This window comes from Geotrypetes seraphini, chromosome 8, assembly GCF_902459505.1.
Source record: "Geotrypetes seraphini chromosome 8, aGeoSer1.1, whole genome shotgun sequence".
In the NCBI taxonomy this organism is placed as follows: domain Eukaryota; kingdom Metazoa; phylum Chordata; class Amphibia; order Gymnophiona; family Dermophiidae; genus Geotrypetes; species Geotrypetes seraphini.
The window spans coordinates 118,245,871-118,258,973 of record NC_047091.1 but is presented as its reverse complement, the minus strand read 5'-3'; the positions used below and the strand labels follow the sequence as shown (position 1 = coordinate 118,258,973).

The window sequence follows — 13,103 nt, the reverse complement described above, 5'->3', positions numbered from 1 at the left end:
TCTATTCCCCTGATTTCTTGCGACAGGCATCAGCTTTACTACTATAAAATAAATGGGGATTTATGCTCCAATTCTAGTTCTGCCTTCTGCTGCTTATGCATGGCTGTAAGAAAAGAATGAGAATTGACTTATAAGGGGAAATTCAGTAGCCTCATAATTGGCAGCATGTAAATAAGCTCTGTAGTGAGCTGCATCAACATCTGCAAGAACAGGTGTGCTGTAGAACCAGATGCACTTCTGAAACTTTCTTCATAAAACACAATGCAATGTTCTAAACAAAAATCATCACACAAAGAAAATTCATCAAAAAATGCAAAGATATGTTTTATTAAGCTCACTCCTTTACAACACGCACTTGGTTTGGACACATGTACAGTTGAGAGGGTGGTCCACTGGGGGGCACTACACATACCACTGGAAGCCATAGCGTTCATGAAAAAGCTCCTCCTGAGGCCTGAGATTGTACAGCTCATTTAGGGATGGATTCACCCAACGATCAGTGTGGAAGACAGACTCCCCAACCTGCACAGAAAAAGAAAGATAGGTCCTTTCTAAAAGTATAGACATCTCCTATAGAACAGCTCAGCCCCTTCTCCATAGGAAGTCACAGGCCTGCATAGAACATTCATTTTATTGTATGACTCTTTCTTTCCAGACCAGTTTAGAAAGTAAACGTTTTAAGCTTTATTTTTCCTTAAAAATAGAGAAATATTTGTTCACCAAGGGGCATTTTGCACTTTCTAACCACAGTCAGATCATTATTTCTTCCTGAGAGGGGGTAAAAGTAAAGGGCACACAGCAGACAGCCTCATTTTCATACACACATTGATCTCTCTCCCCCCTGTCTCATGCACACAGGGAACCAAAGTTTCACTTTCAGTCATACACAAACGCGGCTTCCTCATCTCTCTCTCTCTCACACACTGAACATTTGCACTCAGTTCAAAAAATACCAAATTTTATAAAATACCACAAGCTGAACAACACGTCAGAACACATGGGAGTTTGGAGCAACTGATTATGAGGATGAATGCAGAGCAGTTCACAGGTTATATCTTACTGAAGAATCACAGTATAGAATAGTGGATCAGTCACATTTGATAAATTATATTGGAGCTAGTCCAGAGGAACTTGACAAAGAGGGAAATTTCTTCCGCTGGTGGAAGAAATACCCCTATACAATATTAAAAAGGATTGGGATATTAGCTAGCATTTGAAATTTAGATCAGGTGTTTCTTCTGCTCTTGAAAAAGAACAATGCTCCAGTTTAGTGACAAGCAGAACTGAGGTGATCTGAGAAAAGGGAATATGGCAAAATGAGCACAACCACCCTTCACTGTACTCAGAAATGCCTGGTTTTCAGTGGCATGCAAATGTACAAAACTCCACCCGAGACTCTCTGGTCTACTTTTCTACTTATAATGCTGAAAATGTTTTTGTGAGAAAGTAGGTGCTATCTATCAAGCACTGTCAAACAACAAATATTTTGAGTTAAATGGCTAAAAACTGCTGTCACTCAAATTGATATAAGCTAGATCTGGCCATCTCTGGTAGTCTGTTTAATGTGGCAATGATTATACCTGTGGCTCGCTGCAAATTAGAGAATGATGTAGGTAAAAAATTTGTCCCCGCGAACTCGGTCCCCATCCCTGCCAACTGTCTGATCCTATCCACACAAGCCTTGTTTCGAATATATTTTTCAAGGAAACCAAAGTAAGAATTAAACAGCTTGAATGCCAGACTAATACGAGTGAAATTGGGTCAAATGGTGTTATTCTATTCTATCATGAAAGAAGTAGAGAAGGTTAAGAACATAAGAAGTTGCCTCCACTGGGTCAGACCAGGGGTCCATCTCGCCCGCGGCGGCCCATCAGGTCCGCGACCTGTGAAGTGGTTTCTGACCACTTCTATAACCTACCTCAAGTTCTATCTGTACCCCTCTATCCCCTTTTCCTCCAGGAACCTATCCAAACCCTCCTTGAACCCCTTTACAGAGTTCTGGCTTATCACTTCCTCCGGAAGCGCGTTCCATGTGTCCACCACCCTCTGGGTAAAAAAGAACCTCCTAGCATTTGTTCTAAACCTGTCCCCCTTCAATTTCTCCGAGTGACCCCTAGTGTTTGTGGCTCCCCTCAGTTTGAAGAATCTGTCCTTATTCACTTTCTCTATGCCCTTTAGGATTTTGAAGGTTTCTATCATGTCCCCTCTAAGTCTCCTCTTCTCCAGGGAGAACAGCCCCAGCATTTTTAACCTGTCAGTGTATGAAAAATTTTCCATACCTTTTATCAGTTTAGTTGCCCTCCTCTGCACTCCCTCTAGTACCGCCATGTCCTTCCTGAGGTACGGCGACCAGTATTGAACACAGTACTCCAGGTGGGGGCGCACCATTGCGCGATACAGCGGCATGAAGACTTCCTTCGTCCTAGTTGTTATACCTTTTTTGATGATGCCCAGCATTCTGTTTGCTTTCTTTGAGGCTGTCGCACACTGCGCCGATGGTTTCAGTGATGGGTCGACCATCACCCCCAGGTCCCTTTCAAGGTTACTCACCCCTAGCAGTGTTCCCCCCATTTTGTAGCTGAACATCGGGTTCTTTTTCCCTACATGCATGACCTTGCATTTCTGTACGTTAAAACTCATTTGCCACTTGTTTGCCCAGTCTTCCAGTCTCGTTAGGTCCCTTTGCAGGTCTTCACAGTCTTCCGTGTTTCTAACCCTGCTGCAGAGTTTGGTGTCATCAGCAAATTTGATAACCTCACATTTTGTCCCCGTCTCCAGATCGTTTATAAATATATTGAACAGTAGAGGTCCCAGCACCGACCCCTGCGGAACTCCGCTCGTGACCCATTGCCAGTCTGAGTATTGGCCTTTTATTCCAACCCTCTGTTTCCTGCCTGCCAACCAGTGTTTGATCCATCGGTAGATATCCCCTTGCACCCCGTGATTCCACAGCTTTTTATATAGCCGTTCGTGAGGTACCTTGTCGAAGGCTTTTTGGAAGTCAAGGTAAATGATGTCTATGGATTCCCCCTTATCCATCTGGCTGTTTATTCCCTCAAAGAAGTGCAGCAAGTTCGTGAGGCACGACCTTCCCTTGCAGAAGCCATGCTGGCTCGCCTTCAGTTGTCCATTGTTTTCTATGTGTTCGCAGATTGCATCCTTTACCATTGCTTCCATCATCTTTCCCGGAACCGAGGTCAAGCTCACAGGCCTGTAGTTTCCCGGGTCACCCCTTGATCCCTTCTTAAAGATGGGCGTGACATTTGCTATTTTCCAGTCCTCTGGGATCTCCCCAGTTTTTAGGGAGAGGTTACATATTTGGCGAAGTGTCTCTGCTATTTCGTTTCTCAGTTCTTTTAGTACCCTTGGATGGATGCCGTCCGGGCCCGGTGATTTGTCGCTCTTCAGTCTGTCTATCTGTGTGAGGACATCCTCTTTGCTTACCTCCAGTTGTACCAGCCTTTCGTCGTGTTCTCCGTTTATAAATCACCTCGGGTTCTGGGATATTGGATGTGTCCTCTCTGGTGAAGACTGACGAGAAGAATTTGTTCAACCTGTCAGCTATCTCTTTTTCCTCCTTTATTGCTCCTTTCCTGTCTCCGTCGTCCAGTGGTCCCACTTCCTCTCTGGCTGGTTGTTTCCCTTTCACATACCTGAAGAAGGGTTTGAAGTTTCTTGCTTCTCCTGCCAGTTTTTCCTCATATTCACTCTTTGCTTTCCTGACCTCTCAATGGCATTCTTTCTGGTGTCTTTTGTGCTCTTCCTGGTTTTCCTTTGTTGGTTCCTTTTTCCATTTCTTGAAGGATGATTTCTTGTCACTTATCGCCTTTTTAACTGCAGTTGTTATCCATGCTGGGTTCTAGTTCAATTTTTTTTGCACCCTTTCCTAAACCTTGGGACGCACAGGTCTTGTGCCTCAAGCACTGTGCCTTTAAGCAGTGTCCAGGCTTCCTTTACGGTCTTCATCTTCCCTGAGCTGTTGCTGAGCTTTTTTCCTACCATTTTCCTCATGTCCTTGTAGTTTCCTTTTCTGAAGTAGAGTGCTGTCGTTGTGGTTCTTTTCACCTTTGATGTTCCCATGTTTAATTTGTACTGGATCATGTTGTGATCGCTGTTCCCTAATGGTGCTATTACCACCACTTCCTTTGCTGGTCCCTCTAGCCCGTTGAGGATTAGGTCTAGAGTGGCCTCCCCTCGCGTTGGTTCCGTGACCAGCTGCTCCATGAAACAGTCCCTTATCGCCTCTAGGAATTTAGTTTTCTCGTGCAATTTGAGAGCCCAATGTCCCAGTCTATTCCCGGATAGTTGAAATCCCCCATAACCACCACCCTTCCACTTTTGCACATCTGCCTCAGTTCGGCCTCCAGGTCCAGGTCGTTTGCTTCTGGCTGTCCTGGTGGGCGATAGTACAGTCCTAGTTTGATGTCAGCTCCTTCCCCTCCTGTCAGCTTAACCCATAGTGACTCCAGACTGTCTGCCCTTATTGTTGTTTCTGTTCTGGATGAAGGAATGGAGTCCTTTATATACAGTACTATTCCTCCCTCCTTCTTGTGTGCCCTGTCCCTCCTGTAGAGTTTGTACCCTGGCAGGGCCACATCCCATTTGTTGTCCTCTGACCACCATGTCTCTGTGATTCCTATTATGTCTAGGTCCTTATTTCTGGCTATAACTTCTAGCTCCCCCATTTTAGTCCTTAGGCTCCTAGCATTTGTATATAGGCAATTTAAGTCCCAGTTTGTTACCTTTTCTTTTGGATCATAGAAACATAGAAACATAGAAAAAGACGGCAGATAAGGGCCGCGGCCCATCTAGTCTGCCCACCCCAATGACCCTCCCCTATTTATCTCTGTGCAGAGATCCCACGTGACGATCCCATTTCTTCTTAAAATCAGGCACGCTGCTCGCCTCGATTACCTGAAGTGGAAGTCCATTCCAGCGATCAACCACTCTTTCGGTGAAAAAGTATTTCCTGGTGTCACCGTGCAATTTCCCGCCCCTGATTTTCCATGTATGTCCTCTTGTCGCCGTCGGACCTTTGAAAAAGAAGATATCTTCTTCTACCTCGATACGGCCCGTGAGGTACTTGAACGTCTCGATCATGTCTCCCCTCTCTCTGCGTTCCTCGAGTGAGTATAGCCGTAACTTATCCAGCCGTTCCTCGTACGGGAGATCCTTGAGTCCCGAGACCATCCGGGTAGCCATTCGCTGGACCGACTCAAGCCTCAGTGCATCCTTGCGGTAATGAGGCCTCCAGAATTGTACACAGTATTCCAGATGAGGCCTCACCATGGATCTATACAATGGCATAATGACTTCAGGCTTGCGGCTGACGAAACTCCTACGTATACATCCCATGATCTGCCTAGCCTTAGATGAAGCCCGCTCCACTTGATTGGCAGCCTTCATGTCTTCACTGATGATTACCCCCAAGTCCCGTTCTGCAATAGTCCTTGCTAGGATCTCACCATTTAGGGTGTAAGTCTCGCATGGATTTTGACTGCCAAGGTGCATGACTTTGCATTTCTTGGCATTAAAGCTCAGTTGCCAGGTCCTAGACCATTGCTCCAATAGGAGTAGGTCGTGTTTCATATTGTCCGTTGTGCTCTTGCTTGTTATGTTACACAGTTTGGCGTCATCGGCGAATAACGTTATTTTGCCGCGAAGCCCCTCAGTCAAGTCTCTTATAAAGATATTGAAAAGGATTGGGCCCAAGACCGAGCCCTGCGGGACTCCGCTGATCACTGCCGTCGTTACAGAGGGGGTACCATTTACCACAACCCTCTGAAGCCTACCACCAAGCCAGTCCCCAACCCATTTAGTCAAAGTGTCACCTAATCCTATTGAACTCATTTTGCACAATAACCTGCGGTGGGGGACACTATCAAATGCTTTGCTGAAGTCCAAGTATACAATGTCCAAGGACTCTCCAACATCGAGCTTCCCTGTACTGCATCTTTGGGTTTATGTCCATAAAGTGTCCATTTTGTCTCTAGTCCACTATCGCCATTTCCTATTTCAGTATCCTTGCTCGATACTGTGGTCCGATGTGTCGAGGTCAGATCGACTGTCGGCTTTCCCCTTGTTATCAGTTTAAAGTCATGTCTAAAGTCATGTCTATGCAGGTCTGGAAGTTTCGTGCCAGCATCCTCGTCCCAGCCGTGCTCAAATGCAGTCCGTCTCTCCTGTAGAGCTTGTTTTTTCCCAGGAAGGTTGACCAGTTCCGTACAAAGAGGAAACCCTCCTCATCACACCATCGCCTCAGCCATCCATTTGTTGCTTGCAGCTCGGTCTGCCTCCTCACATCTGCCCTTGGTACTGGCAGGATCTCTGAAAAGGCTATCTTCCCTGTCCTCAGCTTCAGCTTCCTCCCCAGGATCTTAAACTGCTCAGTCAGTGTAGTCATGTTGAAATTCCTTCTGCTGACGTCATTGGTTCCGAAGTGGATTATCACTGCTGTTTCCTTTGTCTCAGCTCCCTCCATAATTCTCTCGATTCTGTCGGAGATGTCCTTTGTCCTCGCCCCTGGGAGACATGTCACTAGGCGATCCGCTCTGCCTCCTGCTATGTGACTGTCCACCTCTCTCAGGATTGAGTCTCCCACCACGATAGCAGATTTTCCTCTCCTCAGCTTCCTCCTGGGTCTCAGGTCTGTGTCGATGATTGGGTCCTCCAATCCTTCTTTCTCCTGATTGGTTTCTCCGCAAGGTTCCTCTCCCTCGGCTCCTGGTGGGTCCTGAAGGCTCCTGGCTGGTCCTGTCCTCCATCCGTTTGTTCCCTTCTGAAGAGCGGGTGATCCTGTGTTTCTACCATCTTGCAGGCCTCCTCGATGAATCTTTCGAGCTCTCTGACCTGTTCGTTGATGTGGTTTTCTCTGGTGGTGTCCTCAGTTGGTTCAAATTCCCTTGGTTCCTCTATGGAGCGGAGTCCCTCTAGCTCTTGTACTTTGATCTGCAGTCTCCCGACCTCCTTCCTTAGGCTAGCCAGTTCCTGACATCGACTGCATATGTAGGCTTGCCTCCCGGAAGGGAGGTAGTCATACATGTGACAGTCAATGCAGTATACTGGAAAGCTTCGCTGGACTTCTGCTGCCTCCATTTTTCCTTCCTTGTGATATAAAGTTGTGAGCTGGAGTGTGCCCGACGTGTAGCTAGGTGGAAAAGTAGAGAGAGAAGAAATAATGAGTATAGAAGAAAGAATAGGGTTTTTTTTGTTAGAAGTTATTTAAGAAGATTGAAGATTGAATTTGCTGCTGAGCAGCCTGGACCCTTGGCTCCTTCTCTCGGCTCCTTCGCAAAGGTGCACTCGCTAAGGCGAGCGCCTTTACCGCGCGCCGAACGGCCGCGCGCCGTTGGCTCGCCCCCTTTTAAGGGGGAGCCTGGGCACTGAAGCGACCTCTGACGCGGTGGGGGTGGGCGGAGCCTACTCTCGCCGCTACCCCGATCAGTCTTCCACCCCTCCTGGCTGGATCCTGTCCTCTGCCTTGCTGCCCTTGTGTCTCCTCTCAGCCTGGCTATCTCCCTTCTGCCTCCCGATCCTGTAAGTAGAGAAACAAGCAAGTTAGAACGCCACCGCGGTCTGCCTCGTGCTCAGACTTCCTGCCTTTTAAGGGGGAGCCTGGGCACTGAAGCGACCTCTGACGCGGTGGGGGTGGGCGGAGCCTACTCTCGCCACTACCCCGATAAGTCTTCCACCCCTCCTGGCTGGATCCTGTCCTCTGCCTTGCTGCCCTTGTGTCTCCTCTCAGCCCTGGCTATCTCCCTTCTGCCTCCCGATCCTGTAAGTAGAGAAACAAGCAAGTTAGAACGCCGCCGCGGTCTGCCTCGTGCTCAGGCTTCCTGCCTTTTAAGGGGGAGCCTGGGCACTGAAGCGACCTCTGACGCGGTGGGGGTGGGTGGAGCCTACTCTCGCCACTACCCCGATAAGTCTTCCACCCCTCCTGGCTGGATCCTGTCCTCTGCCTTGCTGCCCTTGTGTCTCCTCTCAGCCCTGGCTATCTCCCTTCTGCCTCCCGATCCTGTAAGTAGAGAAACAAGCAAGTTAGAACGCCACCGCGGTTTTCACTCAACTATTTATACATGACAGAATGGAATAACACCATTTGACCCAATTTCACTCGTATTAGTCTGGCATTCAAGCTGTTTAATTCTTACTTTGGTTTCCTTGAAAAAGATATTCGAAACATGGTCCATGTCGGGACCTGCAGAAAACCCTAAAAGATAAGTGGGATTATTCCTATTTTGCCATTGAAAATACTGATTCTAATTTTTATTCACATTTTTCTACTATTCCATACACAGTGATTGGGTGGTGGGTTCGACTACAGGAGCTTTGGCTCTTGGCCGAATTACACAATTCTGAGTGTATGCGAAGGCGATTACATTATAAATTCAAATGTTTATAAGACAATCATTAGAAAACATATGATTATGAGTCTTATTTTTGCATTGTCATATTTAGTCAATTTGACTTCTTTGTTGTTCAATATTTTTGAAACAAGCTCCCCTACTCCACCTATTGTGACTACCTCTCCTGACTATTTAACATTTCTTCTATCTGTGTATGTATCATTCCCCATGCTCAGCATCTCCCTTCTCTATGTCTCCTATGTCCCTTTCTAGTATTTCCCCTGTGCCCATCTCCCTGCCTTCATCATCTCACCATTCTATGATCCCCTCCTCCTGTATACAGTATCACTCCTCTATATCCCTATGCCTCCCACCCACCTTAAGTCCAACATCTTCCTTTTGCATTCTTATTCTCCCCCATGTCTAGTCATCTTTTGTGTCATTCTTATTCTCCCTCATGTCTAGCCATCTTCTCTCTGTGTCCATATACCCTCCCATGTCTGGCATTACCCCTCTGTTTCCATATACTACCCCCAAGCAGCATTTCCCCTTTTTGTCTCTGTTCATATGATCCCATTCATGCCCACCATCTCCCCTCTTTTTGTATATCTCCCTGTGTTCAGCTTCTCCCCCTCTTACACCAACCAATGTGTCTCTCACACTCTCTCTTTCTTCCCTCCCTTTACTAGTGTTCAATATTTCACTCACTTGTCTTTCATGCCCTTGGTTCAGCTTTTCTTTTTCCCTTCCCTCTCCTCCTCCCTGCAGGTCCTGCACCTCTCTCCCTTCCCTCTAGCCCAACTCCTCTATCCCCTCCCTTCAGCACTCAGATGTGGGTCTGGCAGCTCTCCCTTCCTTCCTTCTAGCTCCAATCCCCAGACCAGATCCAGCACCTATCTCCCTACCCTTCAGCTCCAGCTGGTCCAGCAGCCCAAGCAACCCCCTTCATGGGTGCAGTAGCAGCCCCCCACAATTGTGGATCCAGCATCTCCCCTCCCTCCCTCCTGATTGCAGGTTCAACAGCCCCACTCCCTCTCTCCCAATCATATGTCAAATGGCAAAAAAAAACCAAAAACCTACGACTCTCCTACCAGGTCTGCCCCTTTGCACCTCCTGCCCTGGGCATACCAGCTTCTTAGAAGCTTCAATGACAAAGAGGCAACGTCACAGGTCTGCTCCAGGACCTTCCTCCGACCGAGTCCCTCCTTCCAACGGAAGGACTCAGCCGGAGAAAGGTCCTGAAGCAGGCCTGCGATGTTGCCTCTTCATCGATGAAGCTTCTAAGAAGCTGGTAGGCCAGGGGCGGGAGGTGCAAAGAGGCCAACCCAGTAGGGGAGTCGCAGAGTTTATTTTTGATGTTGGACCTGCGATTGGAAGAAAGGGGGTGGGCTGTGTGGTGACTCGCAGCGGTCATCTTTTACTGTGGGAACAAGGGCCTTTACTGTTCCCGCAGGACAGTGAAAAACCTTGTTCCCGAACCTGCGGCAAACGTCCAAATTTTTCCCCATTCCTGTGGGTTTGCTGTGGGAAACAGTCATCGTGTCATTCTCTACTGCAAATCTTAATTGATGGTGTCTGTAATTTTTGGAAAATTTGAACAAAACAAGATGCAAAGAAACCAAACATAATGAAACACTGTGTACATATGAATCTCGCCTTGTTAGGGAAAAATGCAGGAAGGAGTGAGGGAACAGACAGCACAAACCTTCCAGCCAGGAACATCTTTCATGATGATAGCTTCCTCTTCCAGGTTCATCCTCAACCGCCGCAGAAGTCTGAACGGAAAGGAGAGCAGCTCTCAGTTCAGCTCACATGGCAGATCCTGGCTTTACAACCTAATTGTCCCAGTGTAGAGCCTGCACTTAAGCTCATCATGAATACTACTGGCATAGAATCCTTCTGTCATGACTTACATCTGGGGCAGGAGCTGCGTTTCTGTCTGAAAAGATCTGTGCAGTCTCAAACACTTAGCATAATACTTTTAGCTCAGTTCACACAGACTCCAAGATACCCTTCACTCTTCTTACACATGGACTCAGGTCTAGGGATGGGTATCAGTCGGGCAGTGAAATTACCAACAAAGAGGCAAATTGTAAAATTATACAACATTAGGGAAAATGACCATCCCATGACTCCATAATAAAATTGCTCAGGCATACACCAGTCATCTGAAGACATATAAGGATACAGGAAATATTTTTATTTAGGATACAAAATACCCAGGAATTTTTGGATAAGTGTACAGTAACACATTTACATATTGTGACAAAAGGCAGCACTGTACTGTTTTTGATCTAAGCATTAAGACCATCCTTAGGCCTTTTCTTTTTAATTAATATTTTTTAAAATTGAATATCGCAAAGAGCATACAAATCATAACATAATGACATCATCCAGATAAGTGTAGGTAGTTGCTGTCACACCCCATCAGACTGCTCAATAAAGACATTGAAATCATCTATACAGAGCTACTAACATATCCCCTTCCCCACCAAGCCCCCCCCTTTTTGCATCCAATATTCAACAAATAACAGCATCTCCTATCAAAAGCTCCCTAAAATATAACTTATCCAAAATATTGTTCATGGCATTCAAACGACCTCCAAATCCTACCATAGCCATGAGGTCTTCCATGTTTTACTGTGGTCAATTTATACATATCATACCAACCACCCAGTTTGGCCATGCCTCGCCACCAATCAGGATAGATTGGTTGCTTCCAACTAGCCGCAAGGACCAGTTGGGCAGCTATCAGGGCCCATCCTTAGGAAATTTCTAACTTTTCTCTAAAAGGCATAGCCAGTTATAGATCTTCCTGAAGCACAGACAGGGCCTCAGTTTCTAAGGGGTGAGGGAAAAAAAATCATAATTACAAGAGATATGGAAAGGTTTGATCACTAAAAGCAAAGGCAAGCAAGCTCTGCCCCCTGGTGGCAATTAGGGATGCTACCACCTCAGAAGCACAGGATAGCTGCTGCTGTTCTTGAAAGTGTAATAGGGAAGCCTTATTACTATTAGTGTAGTTAGGTTATTCATTCTGCATATGTTTTAACAAAGGTCCAATAAATTGTAAATATTTTGCATAAAAAAGAAAAGCCTTGCCTTCGATCCTTTTCTGCCTGCAGGAGGGGATAAAGGGCAACGCGAGTCTCCAGGTCCTCTAACTGGAGGCGCCTATGAGCAAAGCAATACAAAGGCTGTGTCAGAAAAACAGCAAGCACTGGGGGATACAGGAATTCTCTGAAAACTTGACATACCTCCTCTCTCTGTTCCATGTGAATATTCTCCAAAATCCAAAGATCAAAACACCAATACCAGTTGCAAACATACTATAACCTGCAAAGAAGAAAGGAAAAACCCATATGAGAGCTCTGGATCCACCAATTCCACCAAGCCTCAGCACTGCATGCCAATTCAGGGCTCCCCACAACTCAGGCAGAAATGTATAATACACAAAATATTCATATTTAGAGTTGTCACCTGGCTCCAGATTCATCAACAGTGTTAATCCTAGGTCTAGCACATTCCAGAAATCACTATGTAAGATATGCTGGCAAATGTCACAGGACCCTACAGCTACCCACATGGGAAAGACATTTAAAATAAAAGGCTCATATTCATTTTTTTTTCTATGAATGGAGTGTATTTGATCTGTTGCAAAAAAAATGTGAAGGGGTGTTATATCGGAGAAACAAACCAAAACTGAGGACACATCAATCTCATATTACAGTGAAACAACAGATGACCATTTGTCAAAGAAAGATACCACACATTTATATACTGTATTTGTTATATTAGATTTGTAAGTCACTTTTTCCATAACTGTTCCACTATCCAGGAGGCACAACCTTACAATTATGATGCTAAAGGATACAATATACAAGAAACCAAAACATCTGAAATAAGCTTCAAACTATCATTCTAGCACAAAAAGACTTAACAGAGACCTATAATCAGATCAAGAGTTACTTATCACCTGTCTTGCTCTCCCCACCACCCTCCTATTGAGTCCTTTTTTTTTTTTTTTTGAGTCCTAATGGCATATTCAGGCAGCCTAAGACCTAGATAACTCTACTATTTAAAACTCAGCATATCTTTTGTTCCATGAGTAAATCAAGGAAATTTTTGTTGTTTACCTGCAATTACATCATTTTCTTTTTCAGAAAAAAAAAAAAAAAAAAGATTTGAACATGTCTTAAGAAAGAACTGAGTATTTTATGGGGTGTCCTAATTTCTTCACATGACTGTATCCCTACCATTTTCAGGGTTCAGATTGTAAAAAGGTCTGTCCTGCGCAGGGTCTACTTCCCAGCTACCAGAATTGCTGTCAAAACTTACTCGTGTACAGGACAAAGAGAGTAGAAGTCCATCCGGCATTGGCTACAATGCCCTATTACTGGAGTAGCCGTCAAAGCCCACTCCAGTCCATCCTAATTTCTCTTGTCATATACGAGGCACATACCTTAGCAGTCCATCCAGCATTGGCTTCACTTCCCCACTGCTGGAACTATTTAAGCACCTCTCTTGCACATCACAAAGTTATAGTTGTCGATTTGTAAAGTTTTGTAATGATACTATCCTCTTTCTATTTAGGGATCCTTTGTGCCTATCCCACACTTTTTAACTCAGTCACTATTTTTGTCTCCACCACCTCCACCAAGAGGGCATTTCAGGCATTCACCACTCTCTCTGTGAAAAAGTATTTCCTGGTGTTACTACCGTGTTTCCCCGAAAATAAGCCCTAGCAGAATTTTCAGG

General features: G+C 45.7%; 1 protein-coding gene across 2 annotated transcripts in view; it reads right to left on the bottom strand.

Annotated features, from left to right (window-relative positions):
- Positions 1 to 299: 299 nt before the first annotated feature.
- NDUFA13 (NADH:ubiquinone oxidoreductase subunit A13) overlaps positions 300 to 13,103 on the bottom strand; it is a 28,162-nt gene continuing 15,358 nt past the window's right edge. Inside the window, exons 2-5 of one of the 2 annotated variants that reach the window (XM_033957210.1) lie at positions 11,603 to 11,681; positions 11,448 to 11,519; positions 10,051 to 10,120; positions 300 to 522 (exon numbers count right to left, since the gene is read on the bottom strand). In XM_033957210.1, the coding sequence (XP_033813101.1) occupies positions 403 to 522; positions 10,051 to 10,120; positions 11,448 to 11,519; positions 11,603 to 11,681 (341 nt within the window). In that variant the 3' untranslated portion in view covers positions 300 to 402. The remainder of the gene's footprint in view (positions 523 to 10,050; positions 10,121 to 11,447; positions 11,520 to 11,602; positions 11,682 to 13,103) is intronic. The other variant, XM_033957211.1, reaches the window with a different exon arrangement.